This window comes from Triticum urartu, chromosome 7A (genome assembly GCF_056163025.1).
Source record: "Triticum urartu cultivar PI428250 chromosome 7A, HENAU_Tu73, whole genome shotgun sequence".
NCBI classification, from domain to species: domain Eukaryota; kingdom Viridiplantae; phylum Streptophyta; class Magnoliopsida; order Poales; family Poaceae; genus Triticum; species Triticum urartu.
Window position 1 is genome coordinate 305520081 of NC_141879.1, and position 22621 is coordinate 305542701.

A 22621-nucleotide genomic window follows, 5' to 3' on the forward strand; every position below is an offset into this window, starting at 1 on the left:
AGCTACTCTCTCGCGCTCGCCCATCTCGCTCAAGCCATGAAACATTTCAGCTCCGACGAGTATTTTCTCCTTCAATCTGTAGAGCAGCCTGGATTGCTTTGCCATTGAGGTTGAACCAAACAAGGAAAGTCCTCTACAACAATCTCCATGTCCAAGATAGCACTACACTATTCTCCTGTGATCTAGCTATCCATGTAGGACGCCTGTAGCTTCCTGGGAGATTCTTGCTCGTCCTTGTCCTTGCCTCTTGTATCTACTCCTACTACTTCCTACCCAAGTTCCAAAGCCACAAGGCTTTTGGCTTGCATGGATTGGCCAGCCCAGGTCGGTCTCTTTGCACCCCGTGACCGTGAGCGGGAGCAGGTCAAGGAAAGTCTACGCATGCTTGGATGGAATCGGATCACATGATCACTGTTTCTCCGCTACTGCTTGCAGTTGCAGTGCCCGTACGTGCCCCATCTCAACTTCTCAACGCTGTATGCATGCGTCGGTGCATGGCCTTCTTCTTCCTGTTGTTTCAGGAAAGAAAACCCTCCTTGGCTCCTTCAGTCATTGATTTGTTACTATCTCACGGCCGCAAGCTGTGACTTGGGCGGTGCGTGCGAGGTGTCCATCCATCTCCAGTTTGAGCGTGACGTGGCGGTCCACATCTATCAGTACGTACGCGCTTCACCGTCCGGCCACTGTAACGACTTCATTTTCCGTGATAGTGTGAGATATGCCTTGTGGTTAGGTTAGGCACGTTACGTGCTTCAAATGCTATACAATAATTCAACGAGTTCTCTCGCAAGAAAAAATTATACTACTAGTTAAAGGAGCCGCGCGATGCTCGTTAGAGCAAGTATAATAAGGCTGACTCAGCTGGCTATAAGCCCTTCCACGTCAGCCAAATCACATCTGGAGGGGAGAGAAAGAGGGAGAGAGAAGCGAACGGGCGCTTCGTCAAGCGCCGGGCTGCGGCACAAGATACGAGAGCTTTGCGCCCGCTTGCAGCCCGTGGCGAGCGCTAGAGCCGGCGCTCTCGATCCCCTGCGCCTCTCCCGCCTCCCGCGCTTCTCCTTCCTCCTTCGCGCGCAAAAATCAGCCCGTGCCGTCGCCCCAAATAGCTTCCTCGCGCCAAATCAAGCCTTCCAAATTTCCCCAAATCGCCACCTCTCCCGAACCCTAGAACTGTCGCCGGCGCACATCAAGGAGATGGGTCAGCAGTCCAAACGGACGCGCGCGCCGGCACCTCGTGAAGCCCCTCCACCAGCGCCTCTGCTCACCCCGCCGCCAGCGCATCTCCTGGTCCCGCCGCCGGCGCATCTGCTGGTCTCGCCGGCGCCTAAGTCCGCCCCGCCGCCGGGGATCCCATCGGCCTTCCCTTCAAAGCAGAGAACAAGCACTTGGATCCCCCCAAGACCACAAGAGTCTCTGGCGGCTAGTCTGCAGCAACCAAGTGAATCGGATCCTACGGCTCAAGGTCCTTGTTGGGCACTGCCTGCCTGCATCGGTGGCTCTACATCACCTTGGTACATGGCTGGCAATATGGACTACTCTGATCCACAAGTATGGTATGAATTTTCTCCATTGCTTATCTCAACTCTGAATCGTGGTGTCATTTCTTAGAGCTGCTGACACACTTGTATGATATGCTAGTTAGATGATACAACATCAGAAATCTATCTACTACTCTACTGTCTATTTTCAGAGTTCATTTTTATTAGCTTAGTAATGATAGAAAAAGAAAACTTTCTTCTGCTAGATGATCTTTCTTTGATGTACAGGAGCACGTGACTTCTCGTTTGCTGAATCTTGAATTGCAGTGTAGTGTAACTTTTCAGTTTCCACATGATAGTGTGTATGATATATGACTGCATAAACTATTTTTCCTTTAAATAGTTGTTGTGATCAATTCAGATTTTTCCTTTAAATACTTGCTGTGATCAATTCAGATTTTTCTTTTAAATAGTTGTTGTGATCAATTCAGATTATTTTTCCTTTAAATAGTTGTTGTGATCAACTAGTATGCATCTCAAATGTATTGTATTCAGATTTTACAAATTTGAGTATATACTTGCATTTAGTTCGGTGCTGATCGCTCTTCGTTTCTTTATGTCGTTGAGCAGGGGAGTGGATTCTCACCCACCTGGTGGTTACCTTAGTTACTTTCAGAACACGGCAGGCCCCACACAACCTATGCACAATGGGAGTTCACCGCAACCAGTCAATGCTGGCGATGACACAAATGGTGGTGATTGTGGAAGGACCGAAAAACGCTTGCTATGGACAAAACAAGAAGATCTTCGATTGGTATGTCTCTTTTTGCATTCATGCTGGCTCCATGTGTTTCATTACTAGCAAATTCAATTAACCCCTTCTGATAATATTGTAGGTCAGTGCTTGGTTGAATAATTCCAATGACCCAATCCAATCAAACTACAGGAAGAATGAACAATATTGGAAAGATGTTACTGCTGTCTACAATAGTACCACCCCAAAAAACAGGGAACGACTAGTCAAGCAAGTGAAAGATCGCTTTGGGAGAATTAAGAAAAGGGTTGCATGGTTTTGCGCGAGTTATAAGGAGGCTAGTGCTTTGTATGCTAGTGGTGAATCTGATGCAGATTTAAAGAAGAGGGCAATGCAAACTTATGAGGAAGATCACAAAAAAGATGGTCCGTTTATGTTTGAGCATTGCTGGGAGATTCTTAAAAAGGAACCAAAATGGGACGCGTATTTGGAACGCCTAGAAGGTCTGGAGCCGGACAAGAGGAAGTTTAGTGTTGATGATGAAGTAGGGAAGCATTCCACTATAGATGATGATGATGATGAGGATGAACGTCCACCGGGTGGCAAGCAAGCTAAGGAGAAGTAGAAACGAAAAAGAAAGGATGAAGTTTGTATAATAGATCTTGAAGATGGGCTTCAAAAGTTTGTAGATGCCCAGAATGCAGCAAATGAAGGCCGCAAAGAGATGTTAGAGACCCAAAGGCGTGTTTCTGCTGAGAATCTTGAAGCACGGAAGCTTGCTCACCTTGCGGCAAAAGATCACAAAGAGTCGGTCATGCTAGAAACATATCGCTCATTGGTGATGCAAGACACAACCGGGATGCCTGAAGATGTGAGATCTGAGCATGTGTTGGCATTGAAGTGTTTAAGGGAGAAGCTATTTGGCAAAATGGTCTAAGGTATTTCCTACTGTCAGTTGTCTTAATTAAAAGTGGTCATGTACTTAAATTGTAGTCAATGGTCCAGTACTCTAGTTACATTGTAGTCAATGCAGTCCAGATAACCATGCAATAGTGGAAAAACTCATCTAGTCAATAGTCAAATTATACTTAACTTCTATGCATTCCAGATAACCATGGAGTGGAAAAACTCATGTAGTCAATAGTCAAATTACACTTAACTTCTATGTAGTCCATAGTAATTATACGCCCAGGTAAACAAGACACATCCATATAATGCTCCATCTCCTCTTCAAACTCTTCCACCCAAACCCATCTTCCTTCCTCTACTTCTCATCTTCCTACCAAGCCTACCGACCCATCTTCCTCACCCACCATGTCCGATTCATCATCATACACAGATGATTCTGATGAGCTAGCCCCATCCAAAATCATGGAAGCCTATGTTGCTGAGCAAAACGTCCTAGACTCCTTTGCTGAGAGGCTCATGATAAAAATCAAGGCTAGGCTCGGATATGGATCATTGCAGCGACGATACGGTCCAAGGAAGGTCATTCGGAGGGATCATGAAGGTGCTCACGAGCGTCTGGTGGAGGATTACTTTGCTGCAGATCCACTCTACCCCGAGAGTATGTTTCGTACAAGATTCCGTATGAATAGAGGTCTCTTCCTCTGCATTGTGAATGCCCTAGGTGAGTGGTCCCCCTATTTCACTTATAGGGCAGATTGTTCTGGTAGAATAGGGCTCTCGCCATTGCAAAAGTGTACAGCAGCCATGCGCATGCTAGCCTATGGCACCCCTGCAGACGCACTTGATGAGTACTTGAAGATTGGGAAGTGCACTGCATTAGAGTGTTTGGACAAGTTTGCAAAAGGGGTGATTCAGGTTTTTGGTGGGGAGTACTTGCGACGCCCCACACGGGAGGATGTTGAGCGTCTTCTTCAGGTTAACGAGTCTCGAGGTTTCCCTGGAATGCTAGGAAGTATTGATTGCATGCATTGGCGATGGGAGAAGTGTCCTCTTGCATGGAGGGGGCAATTCACCCGCGGCGATTATGGAGTACCAACGATGATCCTAGAAGCCGTTGCTTCCCAGGACCTTCGTATTTGGCATGCTTTTTTTGGAGTTGCTGGGTCAAATAATGATCTGAATGTGCTCAATCAATCCCCACTATTTTTTGATGCACTGAAAGGAGAAGCCCCTCAAGTCCAATTTTCTGTCAATGGGAATGAGTATACCACAGGTTACTACCTTGCTGATGGTATATACCCAGAATGGGCTGCCTTCATGAAGACTATACCACTTCCCCAAATAGAGAAGCACAAGTTGTTTGCCCAGAAGCAAGAAGGGGCAAGGAAAGATGTCGAGCGCGCTTTTGGGGTATTACAGTCCCGTTTTACCATTGTCCGTCGGCCTGCACGTCTATGGAAGAGAAAGAGTGTTGGAAGGATCATGAGGGCTTGTGTGATTCTCCACAATATGATAATCGAAGATGAGAGAGAGCAGGCAAAAATTCATATTGACTTGAATGAGATTCCCGGGGCTTCATTTGCTCTACCTCCCGAAGTGAATGTTGGTGGTAATCTATGTTTCGCAGATGTGTTGCGTAGAAAAGCTACTATTCGTGCTCGTCCACAGCATGCCCAACTTAAAAGTGATTTAGTCGAGCATATCTGGCATAAGTTTCAAAACAGCCATCATAATTAATCAAGGTGGGATATTGATATCTGCATGTTCATATTCCTTTTTTTACTGTAACCTTGATATGTTACATGCATTTTTATTTCAGGAGTGAGCTGTGATGTGGTGATTGCGGCAGCTGTTATTTATAGGTATACTTTCTCTGATCTTAAATTGTTCTTTTCGTTAACCAAATAGTTCTGTACTATATAGTTTAGTCAGTGTGAATATATTATTGCTCAAGAAATTTATTTGATCTGCCAACATGCTTGTATAGAGAGTGAGGTCTTCTTTATAGCTTGTTCCTCTTCCTATTGTTACAGTATTTGTTTTTACTGAACCTGTGTAGCTATACAGGATTTATAGAAGTGATTTTCTCCAGCATTACTACTCAGTGTTACTTCTTGATGTCACATGCTGTAAGTTTGCATTGGCTAAATTTTTAAGCTTGACCCGGTTCCTTTTCCATACAGTGGTTGAAGGTTATTGATGCAAATGAGTGGTTGCTCCTTTCCAGCGAAGTACCCTCCATGCTTTATGACTTTTGTCATCGTCCAGATCAAAACTATGATTGTTGCTTGTGGTCGTGAATGGCTTGTTTGCCGGAGATGTTATCTATTATGTTTGCTGAATGCTTTCTTAAAGACTTATGTAATCTTAAGTAATTACTCATGATGCTATGGAGTAGTATGATGCTGTGTGACATGTTTGGAGTACTATGATGCTGTATGACATATGTTTGTTGCCTAAATGCCAGTCAGTCTTCCTATTTCCTGGTTGCATGGATGGCATGTATATGTATGCTCTTTGAAATGGCCACAAAGATGTTGTTTACTGTAGATCACAGCAGATCATATGCACCTGCAAGCAATAAATACTTCATATTAAATGAAGCCATGCTAATAGCCAGCCAAAACACCAGACTACTATATGAGAGAAGGCTTTATGATGACATGGCATTGCTATATAGCCAGCAGCCGGCTGTGCTATTATCTTTGCTCTTAGTGGGCATCTTTTGACAATGACATGCATGTCTCTGTTGCTGCAGGCCGCTGTGGACATGTGGTACATATTCCATCGTCTCCTCGGCTGCCGGCCGCACTTGAGAGAGCCGCCAAGCCAACTGTTACCGGCCAACAACCCCCAAACGAATTGAAGAGAGGCGGGGCGGACCACGCCATTGCCGCACCTCCTCCCCCTCCTCCTTGGCTTCAACTCCACGCACGCACGCATGCATGCTTGCTTTCCAAACCAAGGGATAATTGGCCGCCCATCCATCTAAACATCGCCACCACACACCACATTATTCTCCAGGCACGCACAAGGATCGATCAGTGGAGGGGGTCCGTCGTCCTCTCACACCATGGCGAAACTTAGGTACTACTTCTGCTTCTTCCACTGCATGCATGGCCACGGCTGCACTGCCGAGCCGCCATTAATCTTTGCTTGCTGTGCTTCGCTAGCTCCACTCAGTCCCTTTTTTTTCTATATAAACGTAATGCTGCTGCCTCGTCTCCCTGGACCAGCTGCAGGAGCCTGGTGCGCTGTTGTTTGGGCCCTCCACGGGAAGGGGAAGCCGGCGACGCCATGGACGGTGTTAAGCTCAAGGTCACCAGCAGATACGTAAGTGCCTCGTGCTTCCTGGCCATGTTTATAGGGTTGGCGCGTGCCGACAATAACATGCATGTTTCGTGTGTGCTGTGTATGTGCAGGTTATAATTAAAAATGACATATTCGAGCTGACGCTGTCCAACCCCGACGGTATTGTAACTGGCGTGCACTACAACGGTGTGGACAATCTTATGGAGATTCTTAACAAAGAAGACAACCGAGGGTACCAATCTTACTCTGCATCTATACTTTCTAGTTAGAGCTTCAGCTTATAGGTTATGCTATATCTGTCGATTTGTCTTGTACTACTATCCGAGGCGATGTGAGTTAAGCTATGCATCTTTTCATCTTCTGTCAGGTACTGGGACATTGTTTGGAATTCACCAGGACAGCGAACTGGAATATTTGATGTGTAAGAAGAGGAGCTCAACTTCATTCATTTACCCTCTTTTGTTTTTCTATTTTCTTCTCTTGTTTTGTTTTTTTGTTTCGGAAAGGAGGTTGAAAGTGAACGCTTGCACGCAGGATCAAAGGCACAGAGTTCCGCATCATACATCATGATGAAAACCAGGCTGAGGTCTCCTTCACCAGATCATGGGATCCTTCGCAGGAAGGGAAAGCTGTTCCGCTCATCATCGACAAGAGGTGACTGACTGATGAACAAGCATAAATTTGGAGCTGGGGAAAATCATGTTTAGCTGAGCAAGCATCTCTGTATGTACAAGTACAGGTTCATCGTGCTTCGCGGCTCCTCGGGATTCTACACCTACGGAATCTATGAGCACAAGGAAGGGTGGCCTGATTTTGGCATTGGGGAGACCAGAGTGGCCTTCAAACTTAGAAAAGACAAGTTCGTTCCCAACTTTAAGAAAGAAATTTTTGCTCTTCACTTAATTTTTTTCTTCCCACTGAAACTATGTGTTGGTGGACTTAATGCAGGTTCCAGTACATGGCAATGGCTGACAACAGGCAGAGAATAATGCCGATGCCTGATGACCGGTTGCCTCCCCGCGGCCAGCAATTAGCATACCCTGAGGCTGTCCTGCTTGTGGACCCAATTAATCCTAAACTCAGAGGGGAGGTAAGCTAATAGAGTCACAACAAGATTATCCATGATAAATATTTGACTTCATTCTGAATAACCTCTGCATTACTCATATGTCTGTCAAGGTCGATGACAAGTACCAATACTCGTGTGAAGACCGATACAATAGTGTCCATGGATGGGTGTCATCTGATCCTCCGATTGGCTTCTGGCAAATCACGCCCAGCGACGAGTTCCGTACTGGAGGACCTCTGAAGCAGAACTTGACATCTCATGTCGGGCCCACTATGCTCGCTGTAAGTTCAGACCTTAACAAAAATAACATTTACCCTGTTTTAGGGCTCATTCTTTTTACAGGATCTTCAAATCATAGGAATATGAAAAGTCATGTGCACTCCAATCCTTAGGAATTTTCCATGAGGTCTCACCTAATGCTAAGAATCCTTAAGAATTTTCCATGAGATCTCACGTAATGCTAAAAATCCGTAGGAATTAGGCCAATATAGGCACAATCCTTAGGAATCTAGCACCTCTATTCCTATGAAACTAATGCTCATAGGAAAAAATCCTGTATAAATCCTCCAAACCGAATAAGCCCTTACTGTTTTTATTTTTATTGGGTACTAATATGCAACAAGTTCTGAAAGGTCTCTTTATCTGGTCTTAGATGTTTCTTAGCGCTCATTATGCTGGAGATGACCTTTCGCCCAAGTTCACGAATGGAGAATATTGGAAAAAGGTTCATGGACCGGTGTTCATGTACCTTAACTCCAGTCAGGACGGATCAGACCCAAGTCTACTATGGGAGGATGCAAAAGTTCAGGTGATTATAGTTCAGCAAATAAGTAGTACTTTAGGGTACAATTCAATTTTCACACAACAAGAGAGCACTCCATAAGTTAGTATAATAATTTATCAAATGACAGCAATTATGGCAGAGTGACTGGCTTATATTTTGTATATTGTTATGAGCAGTACATAAGTAACTCGGTCGGCACTTGATGTCATCTTTAATGTTTGCCTTGGAAAATCAGGTGATGATGGAGAAACAGAGCTGGCCCTATGATTTTGCACTTTCAGAGGATTTCCAGAAGACTGAGCAAAGAGGTTGTATCTCTGGTAGATTGCTTGTAAGAGACAGGTAGTACATAATCTCCCAGTTATGTACGACTAGATAAGGTTCACAGTAACTTGAATTTTCAATTACCCTAGATCTAGTTCAAGCACCATACATATGCATATCTTACTACCACATATATGATCAGGTATATTATAGAGGATGAGGATCTTTATGCCGCATCAGCCTATGTAGGCTTAGCATTACCAGGAGAGGCTGGATCGTGGCAAAGAGAGTGCAAGGTACGTACCACATGCTTATAAGCTACAGTATAGCGTTACGACATGCTTATATGGCCTGTATTATTGTGAATAATGGAGTTTTTCCCTGACTTACAGGGGTACCAATTCTGGTGTCAAGCAGATGCAGATGGTAGCTTCTACATAAAGAACATTGTAACTGGAAACTACAACCTATATGCGTGGGTTCCGGGTTTCATCGGGGACTACAGATTCGACGCCACACTAACAATTTCTTCAGGTTAGCCTGGCTTAGTACTAGTTGCAGCCTGCCTCTAACTTGAATGACTGGTGTCCTGACAAGAGATTGCTGAGCAATGGTGTTCAGGGGACGATATCTATCTGGGTGACCTCGTGTTCGAGCCACCGAGAGACGGCCCTACCATGTGGGAGATCGGAATACCCGATAGGTCTGCTGCCGAGTTCTACGTTCCAGACCCCAACCCCAACTATGTCAACAGACTCTTCATCAATCATCCTGACAGGTGAAAGAAACCTTTGCGTCCAGCAGTTAATCATACAGCTGTTTCTAATCATACGGTGTTACATACAGGTTCAGGCAGTATGGGCTTTGGGAGAGATACGCAGAGCTGTATCCGGACCGTGATCTGGTGTACACCATCGGCGAAAGCAACTACAGCACTGATTGGTTCTACGCTCAAGTTACCAGGTGATGTCTGTCTGTTGTTGGCTCACTCAGATATCATACAACTACCCTAAAAAAGGGATATCATACAAGTGTTTTTGCACTAACATCTTGCCTGATCCGTGCCTGTCTCAACTGAACTGCAGAAGAAGCGATGGGGATACGTACCAGCCCACCACATGGCAGATAAGGTTCAGCCTCGACGCCGTCCCTCCCAACAGCACGTACAAGTTCCGGGTGGCGCTCGCGTCTTCAGCCAACGCTGAACTGCAGGTTTCTGAATTGAATTTTCAGAACCAACCCCAACGTTTCGTTCGCTGATGCTCATGTTGGTTCTCTTTCTTATCATGGTCATCATCGCCATCCTGTTGCATGCATTTCCAGGTCCGTTTCAACGACGAGGCACGGGCTGTGCCTCACTTCACCACGGGGCTCATCGGGCGCGACAACGCGATCGCGAGGCACGGGATCCATGGCCTCTACTGGCTCTTCAACGTGGGTGTGAGTGGAGCCTGGCTTGTCCGAGGGATCAACACCATCTATCTGAAGCAGCCCAGGAACCAGAGCCCGTTCCAGGGGGTCATGTACGACTACCTGCGTCTGGAAGGACCCTGTGCTGTGCCTGCCGCTAACTCAGGCCCAAAAGCTAATTGATTAATCAGCCTGCCTTAGCCGTATTGTATTTGTGTAAGTGACACCTAGCTAGCTAGTACAGCTGTAATGTATATGATTCAGCAGAGCATCCATGTCCTAATTAATACCACGTCATGCATAATCTGTATATGCCTGTGTTCTCAACTCTGTTTACTACCGTGCTCGGTTTCTGGTGAAGTGTTTTGGTGCTGTAATATGCCAAAATCTCACCACAACTAGCCTACAATCCAGGGTGCATGTTACTGGAAGAATGAATGTATTCTAGTTTTGGATGTGCTTCTTCCTGGCGGGGAGGGAGTCATGAATGCAACTCGACGACATTCCTCGGCCACATGCGCGCCGATCGTCCTAGCCGTAGAGAAGGCCGTTTCAGGTCGTCCGGGTCCAGGTGTCCGGCCCCGCGCGCGCCACAACAGCCGCCCCATCCACCCTACTCCAGCCCGCAGGCCAATCGCGCCGCAGATCGTGATTTCCGAGATAAGGACGTGGCCCCCTCCCTCACTCCATTGGCGCGCGCTGCCTGGTATTTAACCTCCCTCCCTTGCCCCTCTCTTCCTCACGCAGCCACCCATCAGTAGCAGCGGCAGCCGCACATCAGCAGCTTGCTCTGTTCCATCCGGCAGCAATGGCGGCCTCCACCACAATGGCGCTCTCCTCCCCCGCGATCAAGCTCGCCGGAGCCTCGTACGCGCTCGGCGGCGGCCGCGTCACCATGCGCAAGGCCGCGCCCAAGGCCGCCGCCTCCAACAGCCCCTGGTACGGCCCCGACCGTGTGCTCTACCTCGGCCCGCTCTCTGGCGAGCCCCCGAGCTACCTCAGCGGCGAGTTCCCGGGCGACTACGGGTGGGACACCGCGGGCCTCTCCGCCGACCCGGAGACCTTCGCCAAGAACCGCGAGCTCGAGGTGATCCACTGCCGCTGGGCCATGCTCGGCGCGCTCGGCTGCATCTTCCCCGAGCTGCTCGCCCGCAACGGCGTCAAGTTCGGCGAGGCCGTCTGGTTCAAGGCCGGCTCCCAGATCTTCAGCGAGGGCGGCCTCGACTACCTCGGTAACCCTAGCTTGGTCCATGCTCAGAGCATCCTTGCCATCTGGGCTTGCCAGGTCGTGCTCATGGGCGCTGTCGAGGGGTACCGCGTTGCTGGTGGCCCGCTTGGAGAGATCGTCGACCCACTCTACCCCGGTGGCAGCTTCGACCCCCTTGGCCTAGCTGACGACCCAGAGGCGTTTGCCGAGCTCAAGGTGAAGGAGATCAAGAACGGCCGCCTTGCAATGTTTTCCATGTTTGGATACTTTGTGCAGGCCATCGTCACCGGTAAGGGTCCGCTTGAGAACCTCGCTGACCACCTCGCCGACCCCGTCAACAACAACGCGTGGGCCTTCGCCACCAACTTTGTGCCCGGCAAGTAAACACATGAAAATCGACTTCTCAGGAGTATATGTGTGCTCTGGATGTATGATTAATATCTGATCGTTGATGTTGTACACTATCAAAGATGTTTACAAATAGCGCCCATCTGGAACATGAAATGTCTATATGAGAAATGCATGGTTTTCATTTTCCATATGAATACGAGTGGACATTAATTGTTTGGGTTTGCTAAACATCAAGTACTTGATTTTTTTGGTGTCATTCACTTTCCGCTATGTGCGAGGCCGAAGGCGAAGACAACATGAGGATCGGCGGCCACGCCAAGGCCAAGCCGTGGATAAGCAGGAGTCGGCGATAGCCGAGAGAGAGTTTGAAACTTCATGAGTGCGGGTTGGGAGGGGGGGGGGGGGGGGGGGGAGGGGTTGGGAGGGTCGTAGTTGGAGCTGTTCATTGGGGTGGGGCTTAGAGAGATTACCGGGGAGGTTGAGGGGAGGGCGAGGCGGCGCACGGCAAAGCCCGATGCAGACAGCTAGGGCTGGGTTGGAGGGGTGGCTGCAAGAGGAAGATGAACAATATGTGATCTATTTTTGATCGTTGGATGAAGATCCAGTGGTTGTTAATAGTGGCTGAGTCGTAGATGAAATTTTCAGGTACTGAAACCTGACGTTGCTCCGTTGGTTATCACTTTCTCACTTTAGCTGTACTCAAATTGGCTGATGAAGTTAAGAATCTAGTTACACCTTTGTTACATTTTTGTGCAAGAGTGTGACAAACCACCATTTGGTCGTCAACTGCACTTTTGTCAATGCTTGGTACTGCGGGAATTACCCCAACTCCACATATGATGCTTTGTGTTCGTTTTGTATACGAAAGAACTGCTCCACACACGATAATTATGGACCGATCCTTGTACGACAAATCAATCCAGCGACTGTCAACTCTTCTTTTTTTGTCAATCCAGCGACGGTTTTCATCTTGAGAGTCCAACTTCCATTCAAACATTCCACTATTTTTTGCAGATAATATGTAGAGTAAGGAAGATTTGTGAGGGTGGCTATTTTAACGCTTGCAATCCATAAACCGCAAGATCAAATGTTGAAAAAAGAACAGAATGAAGAACTTAAAAGCATATAATCGTCTAGCCAGTAGGCGTATGGCTGGGAAACTGAGCGTCACTCTGATAAGCAATGTCAACACTGTCATAATGCCTCCAGATCAAATTAAATAGCAGAACAATGTATCATCTGGACCATGGCTAGGCCTAGACATTTAGACCAGTAACAACTGTAAAAGGAGATATGCGTGCTGGGATCATATCGCAGTACCACAGAAAATACGTGTAATAACTGAAGAGGGGGAAAATCCCATGTATACCAACAAAATACTCAGTAGTGACACCTGTGCACAAAGGGCTACAGCATGGTGAGACTTGACAGTATATCAACACAAGTCATGTTAAACCAACCACGTATCATATCAGCCGGCTATCCACAGATGCATCAACATCGGGCGTTAACAGAATATTCTCTAATTATAGCACCGGTATTGCTCCTTCCAACAACTGGTTGCAGTCTCTCAGCCGTATACAGATCACGGAAAATAGCAAAAACAGGGACACTATTGCTACTGTTTCGGTGAAAAAAAATGGAAGTTTCTACAATTGATTTGGAGAATGGGGCTACAAAATTTGTAATGACCTTATGTTGTGTCCAGGAAAGGAATGAAGATACTATAGTTTACGTACCTAATATGGCAATAACAAACCCAGTGCATCCCATCTAAGGTAGCCATCAAGGTGAGGGCTTCCAACTTCAGCAGTGGAATCTGCACACATCTGTGTATCCATTCTGCTACAATGGCACAACAACTGAATGGAGCTCAGACTGTATGTATTTGATCAGGTAAAAAACGTGACAACATCTCTTCTGTATCCCCTAACTATCAACATGCGTGGGACGTTCTCTACAAGCAGATCCATGTACTCCATGTAGAAGTATGCAGGGTGATTCAGCGGTGGCGGAGGGAGGCTCACTAGCACCACAGCTGCCATCCTGGAGTACCTGAGTATCGTCGAGTTCAACTTCAACATTGTATAGAGGAATTTATCGACCTTTTGCTCGTTCACAACAACTTGCTTCCCATCCACCATTTGCGGCCGTCCTTCTCTTTGTGTGGTTTCCTTCATCTCAGAAAGGTATGTGCTGATCCTGCGCTGTGCACTTGCGTAAGCCTCTTGGGAATCATCTGGCTGAGCACCACTGCTACTGCTCTCCACATGAGATTCCCATGACTTCATAGTCACAACAATGACCTCGGCGTGCATCCTAAGATCGTACAAGAACTTTTTGACATCAGTCTTTAGCTCTTCAGCATCAGTGTCCTCTTCCGCTATGCAGAAGACTTGGATCTTGCAGCTTTCGAAGGTCGCTTTTGTGAGCAGGAGCTGAGACAGAAGAAGCATCAATCCTCCATCTCTCACAATCCAGTAGAGGTCAATAGTACCATACTGTCTCTGGAACTCATTAGGCCACTCATCAAGACCCTTCACAATAACAACTGCCTTGTTAGCAGTGATGCAATCATTTATTATACTGACAAAGGTTGATGGTATCTCTGTCAGATTCTCACGGCGCCAAATCTCAGGGTACCGCACCACAACAATATTCGGCTTCAAATTACCAAGGCCCATCGTCTGAACAATGCTACGGAAGCCCTCAGACATTGAAGGTGCTACAATTATCTCTGCAACACCCTCACAACGTTTGTACTCAATGTAGGCCTCCAGCTGATGACAGGCAGTCTTAGCATCCTCAGCCAGTTCAGGATAATCACCGTCAATTGTCGAGACAAATATTGACATACCACGGCCCTTCTTCTTCATACAATTGGCGAAATCAGCAAGTTTTGGATGACAAGGGACATTTTCTGGAAGTTTACCCCAAGGGCGGCATAATATCAGAGGAATGGGGTACCAATTCTTAGGATGAACTTGGTTTGCTGTGAGAAGAACAGTGGGGTGAGTGTTAGAATAATGAGTTTGCATAGATTACTCTTTGTCATGCAGAAAGTAATACCTCCTAGCGACCTGAGACTCCGCAATGCCAACTGAAAATATGCACTCTTGAACCCATCTCCCCAATCTCCAGCCTTCCCTTTTAAGCTCACATAGTAATAGATGAGGCTTGCAAGGGCAAGGGAGATAACAGTGAAAGACCAAGAGATCAAAAACATGATGACTGAAATTTGAGAGAAAGATTATTAAGTGGAAAGCACAACTATAAACACAACATGAGGGTGCATTTTAACTAGCTGTGGACCACAAGAAATATGAGGTAAGCAAATTGGATTGAAAATCATACGTGTGAATAGAACTCTTAAGTCAAAATTCACAATAATGCCTAAGTCAGTATACATTTTCAAGTATATAAAATAGCATTCAGTAAAAGTATTACAGGCAGCTCAGGATGAATGTCATGGATGACGAAATAAAACAGTGAAGAGTCAAATGGCGTACCAACGCAAAGTAATGCACCAACAAGTGAAAGACTCCAGTGGTGAAGTTTCCATCGAGGGCGCCAACTAGGAGCATCAAGTAAGTCAAGCAGAAAGCACGACAAGTTCACACCAGCATAGCACAACAGAAAGAACATAGTGATAGTGGGTGTAATCAGATCCAAGTTCCCAATAATCACACATCCAATACAGATTAATGCTGTGAATAAAGTTGCTGCGTGAGGTTCGGCTCCTTCAGAAACCTTAAAGTAATTAAGGACTGGAAGGATGTCATCATTTGCTATTGCTGCTAGTAACCTTGGAGCCCCTGTCAAACTCTGCAGTGCTGCACCTAAAGTGGACAGGATAATACCAATGTAAATCACTACTGGAGCAGGCCATGCCACTGTAGCAGTAAGAAGCCTGCAAGTATTAAGGATGTTTATGAGCTAACCACACAATAACTCAGTAACGTAGCAGCTGATGGGACTTAAGACAGAACTGCAGCCTACAGCCATGCTATCAGAACGTAGTTGTTCGATAAAAGAATATAGACAAAAACAGATTCAACAACTATGTGTGTTGTATATAAAGCATGAATATTGACCGTGTAAAGTAGATTAGTCGACAGAACTTTCTTGTTAGCTAAAGATGGAAAAAAAAGAAACAAAAATCGTTCTGACTGAAAGCATGGGGTTTGTGCCCTCAAACAGGACCTACGCAGAAGAACTTTATGTGCCCGATGCCCATAACAGCCAGAAGAACAGCTGTGGCAGTGAGATTTTCTCTACTAATATAGCAAATAACCACACTCTGACGACAGTAGAAAAGCAGAACTCTAGCATACAAAATATTCCATGCCCTAGAGAACACATTACCTAAATTCTAAAGTGGGATCAATGATAACTTTCAGCACTGAAAAGCACGTACCTATCAGTTAGAAGCTCTTCTCTTGTGGACAAGGCTCCAAACAGCAGCACAGAAAACAAGTACATAGCAGTTGTTGTGAGAGTTGCAGATAATGTTCCAATTGGTATTGAACGTTGTGTATCTTTCAGTGAAGCAGATCGATTTGAGCCAGCCATAATTCCAGTGACTGCTGGGAAAAAGAGACCTACCAAAGCACTGAAAAGTATACAAAAATGTGTCAGCAAGTTGCATTTGCACAGACAAAGAAGTCTTGCAGGCCCGTAAACTTTGTTTCCAATAATAGAGTTTTTTTTTTGCATGAATTCAATAATAGAGTTTGATTCATCTCCAGCCTTCAGTCTCGCAAGGCTAGACAACAGGTTCCTAAACTCATACAGAAGTTTTACATAGGCCCTTATAAGTCTGGAAAGTCCCTAAACTTGTCGTCCTTGGTCAAATACTCCCTCCGTTCCTAAATATAATGCTTTTTAGAGATTCCAATGCAGACTACGTATGGAGCAAAATGAGTGAATCTACACTCTAAAATACGTCTACATACATCCATATGTAGCCCGTATTAAGTCACTAAAAGGCTTATATTTAGAAACGGAGGGAGTAGTACCAAAAGCTGTGAGTTAACGGAGGTTTCTGATGTGGAGGGTTGGTTTCATTGTTCCATCAAAGATGGGCAGAGATACTGATGCCCTTTCTCTGGCTAGAGACAATCCCATCAAATAGATATGAAATTTGCTGCTTGGGTTTGTCTGAACTAGGTTCAATAATGGTATTACAGTCCATGTTAATGCACCCATCAGGTTATGTGTTTACGGATGGGACAAATTATGTATGTTTACCATGTGAACCCTGTTAACAGAAGTTGCGGTTGATATCAAGTAATTCGGTCAGTTAGACCAACTTGCAGCCAATCAAATATCCTGGAAGTTTAATAACTTAAATGAAACGTTTATATGACTAAATCGCACTTTGCACCAGGTAGATTGCCACTTATTTCACTTTGCACCAGATTTCGCCAAAAAAGAAATTGCACTGGGTCCGGCACAATAATATGTTTAACTGAAATCTCTAAGTATATATTTCGCCCCATAATATACATGCATGAATTATCATCAAAAAAATTCTACAAAACCTGATGCAAATTGCAACATTATTATGCAGACCTAGTGCAAAGTGAAAACTCTTGCAAAACCTGGTACAAAGTGTAATCTACTCTATAAACTTCAGGGCACATTGCAATTCTGACTAAAGAATGAACATGCATGTAAGGACCCTATTAACACATAATGGGAGTAGGTTGTCGCCATGATTGTACAAGTTCATAGGGTCAAGTGAAAATTGTGTACAATGACTAGAGTATGCTTGAGATTCAACATAGATATACATGGAATGACAGAGAATTTTCATGTTTTTAGAGATGTTAGAAGCTTACTTGAAATCCCAATATATAGAACCATTTGGATCAGGAACTCCTGCATTGTTTGTACGTTGATATTCTGAACCCCAGTTGTCTCTGAGTGAGGTTAGACTCAACCCAGTGATCCCCTCTAAGTAGGAAAGCCAGCATTACAATTGAATGCATAAATGCATAATGATGATTATCCAAAATATAGGCCACATGGTACTTACTTGGAGCATTGTGTCTTGGTGCAATGAAGACACCAAGATATATGCACAACAGTGAAAAGAGTACTGGTATTAAGAAGGCAGGTGCAACCTTGTTGATGATTTTGACACCACCGAATACAATAAAACAGAGCAGTATGGTCACAATAACACCATATACTTGAAGGTCATGCAAGCTGGGTGTCGATATAGTTGCCGTGCCAGCTGTTGCTGTACCGTTTAATAATGTATTGTTCACCACTGTTACACTCTCTGCATTATTAAAAAACTATGAGTTAGTCAAATAGAAATCGAAATTGACATTACAAGTTAAGAAAAAAGTAAGTATTGTGTAGTGTGGCTCTACTTCCTTTTCTCAATTTCTCACAAAACATGAACCAAGTTAGCAATGCAAATAAAATAAAATGCGGGCATTCTCTACGCCCTAATAAAAGTTTGAAGTACAGGAGTCACTTGTACATAATTCAACATTTCGACTCGGCAATCACAAATACAAAAGAACTTACTGACTAGTATCACTTGTAAATTACCTTGAAACAATCCTGCAGAAGGAATGGCATCCAAAAAGGTTTCTACAGCACCCAGAACATACCTGAAATGAGTGGTAAGTTAGCATGAATACATGTCAATCAAACTAACAAAACAAATTAAAAATTGAATCATCTGAAATTCCAATGGGACAAAGAGCTAAGAGTTTATATTACTAATTCAGCTGTGTTCTATCATTATTGACAATCCAGACATTTTTCTTTCGAGCATAATGGTTTAAGTGTACATTACTTTATAAATAACCAACCTTTGGAACCTCTGCAAACCAATCATTCATTAGTAGCAGTCAAGGCCAACAAACATCAAAATATAGCACAAAACCCTTCAATTTCACTACTTCATATTCTACTATAAACCATTCCACTCATCTCATACTAACTTGAAGAACTAATATGATGCCAGCTTCCAAGCAGCAGATGCAGAAATAATAATATCCTCATAACTCGGTCCACAAGCAAACAAAGATAAATGAAATTTGAAAGGCAAACTAGTGCTTGGCTATTGCGGTGTATACTTACATGGACCCAGCAACCGCATTTCCAAGAAAGAAACACAATCCAATACTAACTCCAACTTCAGGACCAAGCGCACGGCCAATGAGATAATATGGTCCACCACCCTATGGATCATACAAAATGCACATCAGCTAACGTACACATTTAAGTTTATCAAGGTAGCAGCATCACACATCAAGAAAGTTCTAGAAGTATTCTGTATTCCCAGCAATAAATCTAGATCGTCGAATTTAACCATATCACGCACCAGGTTCAACAAACGAAATCAAGACAATAGACCAGCAAAACTAAGGCATATCAGGTATCAACCCTATTACATGAACTCACCACCAGTAGCAAAATGTCCAGCATACCTTCATTGCCCCATTTGTTGCAATGGCACTTAATGATAAGCCGGTTAAAAATGTACAAGCACCACAGAATGAGACTAAAACAAGCGACTGCCATATGCCTGCCATGCCTACAATCCTACAGAAAGGGAAAAAAATATTAGCTAGAGTTGAATAACCCAAAAAGAAATTTTTAGCTGAAAAAGGTGTACATGCATCACATTTTCTGAAATACCACTTCCAACAAGGGTATAAAAGTGTCCAGTACAAAAGGCATTAATATTGCAAGATTAGTCAAATGTGCCCACACTGGATAACAATACCTTTACAGACTTTGCAGTTACTCTTACTTGGTTCTACTTCTACCATGGGAAAATCTCATACAACTAGGAATTGAAATATTACAGGTGGCCCTCTGCCAGAGAATGATAACACGGTGACCAGCATGGCAGCATAGCAAATTTATTTTGCAAAAAAACAAATAAGATCAAAACGCTGACATGCAGTAGCAAAAACAAGTGCACATAATGGCAATACTAACCAGGTAAAACGGATATAATAAATGATCCCCAAGATATTCTGCAAGCATGGTACAAAGACACCCATCATTGTACCAAACTTAGGTCCAGCTTCCTGCTAACCAAATGAAAGCAATGGAATAAGTAATACAGTTTTTCTAACTATCCATATATCCAAATGACATAAACCAAATAAACAGAAACAAACAGCTCGATGAAAATCAAAGAAACAGTGAAGAAACTTTGGAGATCCGGCATGAAAACGCAAATGTACAAATCAGCAACTATTGTTGAATAAATATATTTAGAGATGTAGCAAACCGTCAAACACGATAGGTGACAGTATCAGCAAATAATTGAGCCCAAGCACTACTCTTTCCTGTTAACTAAATCCAAATATAGTAACTCGTAGTTATTCACGTTTAACTAGGAAAAGTGTGATGAAGTATCAAACAGATGGAATTCATCCTAAATTTTGGAACTGGAGACAACCTTCGGCCGTCCAATGGTAATTGCTACATCCTCTCCCTCCCTAGGACTCGAAGGAGCTGGGACCTCTTCTCCTGTCATGCTGTTCAGATTCGATCAGATACTTATGTCATAAAGTAAAATCACTAGTTCAAGCTATTTCTTTGGAGAGCACATGCTTAATATATTAATCAAAACTATGTGTGCTTAATAGAAGGAGATATATCTCAAGTTTTCAGACAAACTAAATAAAATAACACAAAGATGGACAGTACCTCTTGAGGCCCAAAATATTTACAAGTGAATCAAACCCAAAAAGCTCTAGCTTTGAATCCCTTTGAGATCCACTGGATGTAGCATGATCACCAGAACCTCCTTGCATGCTTGGATCAATAGTTAGATTAGCACCACCAGGCTTAAGGTTCCTATGGTATACATAAAAGAAAGCTTGTTGAGTTCATAAATTCGCAACTTGACAGTTTGTGTCATCTAAATCATCTTGCTAATTATAATGACCATTGAAAGAAACGGATGAAATGAAATCTGCAGAAATTATGCCTGATAATGTGTCATGGAATATGCAATCAAAATATAAAATCGAGAAGGGAAGCCAGTAGGTACAAGAAAGGAATATATATGCATGATGCAAATAAGTAAAGTAGTGTCAAGTAATATCCCAAGCAAACTACAAAGATCAATAACAAGAACTGATATTGAAAGGGAAACATTAACCGCTCAAGTAGTGACAGGTGTGGCACTCATTGACTAACATTCTAACTACAGAACTCTAAACCATGGATATATACCAATAGAAGCTCGACATCAATTATCAATATGTGAGTACACACAAAATATCATATGCCAAAAGGAAAATCCTACTGCACAGTCATTCAAATATATCAAACCCGAGTAGATTACAATATATAAAATGATCACCAAATTTCAAAAGTCGAGGTCATGGCCTCACATTGAAGGCAGTCTACAAACAAACAGAACTAATGTGAATTTCACAACCCTGCTCATAATGCATTGGGCTCTAAATGAAGGAAGCAACTCCAAAAGGCTATTAAAAGCCTAAGATTGTAGTCTCAAACAGTCCACAGCCAGTATGTAGTTCCCATGTGTCTGTACTGCTCGCGAAGACTATCATCCGAATAAAACTGTCCAGTTGAACACCTCGTTTGGCTAAATAACTCGCTGTCAAGACAATGCACAGATATTCGCAGCAACTATGCTAGCTGGTGATTCTCGCAGAAGTGTAACACGTACTAAACCCGAAACCCTTGAACTCTGATTGTGTATCAAACAGAAACAAAATGCTAAGGAAACCCACATATATGAGACGAAGTATGCATCACCTAGGCGGCTGGGGTGTTACGGCGCCATGGCCAGTGACGGAGGTGGAGCCGGGGCTGGGCTCCATGGAGGTCATCTGGATGACGGCGCTGTCGTCCGAGCCCACTGGTCGGTAGCGTCGCCCGTTGGGCGGCGCTGGCACCGGCAGCCCATCCTCCGCGGCCTCGATCTCCCCATTCTCCATCCCAGGAAGCTGCAGCCACGCACAAAGAAGTTGGTGCTGTGAGATCTAGGTTTTTAGAGTAGACGCTGAAGCAGTCCCGAGCAGCGGCGGAGCAGGGGGGTGGTGGCCGTGGAGGGCGTGGATCTGGATCCGAGGCTGAGCGTGGGGAGCAGGGGCTGTTCGGGCGGCAGCGGGGCGCGATCGCTGTAAGCTTACCAGGTTTGACGAAGAGCAGGGGGAGGTGGAGGTGGGCGCTGCGGTGACGGAGCAGTCACCGGCGGCGAGGAGAGCGGGGAGTTAACGGGGAAGGTGGGCAACGGTCGGAGGGGAGATGGAAAAGGCTACGAAACTGGGTTTGCTTCGTCCCTCATTTTTTGCGCCGGGCACCCTGGAAATTAGGTCCGTCTTTGAGTTGAGGACACGGCTCCGGAGTGAGGGAGGGAAGGATTGCTTCTCCACGAAGCTCCTACGCTGCGTGTTGACTTTTTTTTGACTTAAGAAGAAGATGTTTCAAATGCTTAAGGCATGTACAATGGTTGATAAGACACTCTTATCTTAAGTCTTGCAATGTAATTTAGATATGACAAAAAAAACATGTCTACAACGGGTCATTTCTTAGCCTTATCTCCAATAACTAGTTATTCCTAAGAACAGGGTGATACGTATATGTGCTAAGAGATCACATCTTGTCTTCTCTTCAATAAGAGAAGACAAGCCTTTTCTTATGATTTCTCTCTCCTCCACCTCATCATTTATCCTACATGGCATTGCTAAGATAGAACAATTGTACATGCCCTAAAACTGCACTCATCGGAGCAAACACAACGTCAGGACCCAAATCATAGAGACACCCAAGGCTGAAACCACTGTCGAATGGCTGAAGAGAATGTTTCAGCCAATGTACGGCTCAGATCGACGAATGACTCACAAGTGGAATTCTACGTCTCTGATGGACCTCGTCGTCGGTTACCTTTCTGTTTAAACAAAGTCACTGTTTATTACCGCGCGTTGTTTTACCGACGTAATTCTGGTTCGGCTACTTATAGCTTGACCCCATTTGGGAAAACCTAAGTTGCAATTCACTATTCCCCTATCTAGAGTAGAGTTAGCTACCTTCCTTGTAAGATAGGGTATCTGTGAGTGAGTTC

General features: G+C 44.5%; 3 protein-coding genes and 1 pseudogene across 7 annotated transcripts; 3 read left to right on the forward strand and 1 right to left on the reverse strand.

The window, feature by feature from the left end:
- The first annotated feature begins 825 nt into the window (after window positions 1-825).
- Window positions 826-5623, forward strand: LOC147959401 (uncharacterized; annotated as a pseudogene). Its single transcript, XR_015609891.1, has 5 exons — window positions 826-1553; window positions 2109-2292; window positions 2375-3170; window positions 4961-5003; window positions 5325-5623. The product of XR_015609891.1 is annotated as an uncharacterized LOC147959401 (transcript).
- A 281-nt stretch (window positions 5624-5904) lies between these two features.
- LOC125524755 (uncharacterized) lies at window positions 5905-10290 on the forward strand. Its single transcript, XM_048689785.2, has 16 exons — window positions 5905-6228; window positions 6378-6474; window positions 6564-6685; window positions 6821-6874; window positions 6988-7107; window positions 7193-7312; window positions 7402-7543; window positions 7633-7803; window positions 8175-8330; window positions 8542-8648; window positions 8773-8866; window positions 8963-9104; window positions 9192-9348; window positions 9417-9533; window positions 9656-9782; window positions 9894-10290. Exons 1-16 carry the CDS (start codon window positions 6215-6217, stop codon window positions 10161-10163), a joined length of 2010 nt encoding a protein of 669 aa, XP_048545742.1. The 5' UTR covers window positions 5905-6214; the 3' UTR covers window positions 10164-10290.
- Window positions 10291-10702: 412 nt separating this feature from the next.
- On the forward strand, window positions 10703-11728 carry LOC125524757 (chlorophyll a-b binding protein 2, chloroplastic). Its single transcript, XM_048689786.2, has one exon. It carries the CDS (start codon window positions 10789-10791, stop codon window positions 11569-11571), a length of 783 nt encoding a protein of 260 aa, XP_048545743.2. The 5' UTR covers window positions 10703-10788; the 3' UTR covers window positions 11572-11728.
- Window positions 11729-12859: 1131 nt separating this feature from the next.
- On the reverse strand, window positions 12860-21876 carry LOC125525015 (cation-chloride cotransporter 1). 4 transcript variants are annotated; one of them, XM_048690040.2, is made up of 14 exons: window positions 21690-21876; window positions 21313-21503; window positions 20230-20379; window positions 19979-20057; window positions 19510-19604; window positions 18993-19107; window positions 18643-18743; window positions 18106-18167; window positions 17579-17827; window positions 17382-17496; window positions 15956-16150; window positions 15048-15448; window positions 14608-14769; window positions 12860-14530 (listed from the first exon to the last, which is right to left on the reverse strand). In XM_048690040.2, the coding sequence occupies exons 2-14, from the start codon at window positions 21492-21494 to the stop codon at window positions 13431-13433; spliced, it is 3006 nt and encodes a 1001-aa protein (XP_048545997.2). In that variant the 5' UTR covers window positions 21495-21503; window positions 21690-21876; the 3' UTR covers window positions 12860-13430. The 4 variants fall into 4 exon arrangements, with proteins under 4 accessions (XP_048545997.2, XP_048545998.2, XP_048545999.2 ...); XM_048690041.2 differs by having other exon boundaries at window positions 19510-19601; window positions 21690-21875; XM_048690042.2 differs by lacking the exons at window positions 21313-21503; window positions 21690-21876 and having other exon boundaries at window positions 18967-19107; window positions 19510-19601; window positions 20230-20382.
- Window positions 21877-22621: the final 745 nt, after the last annotated feature.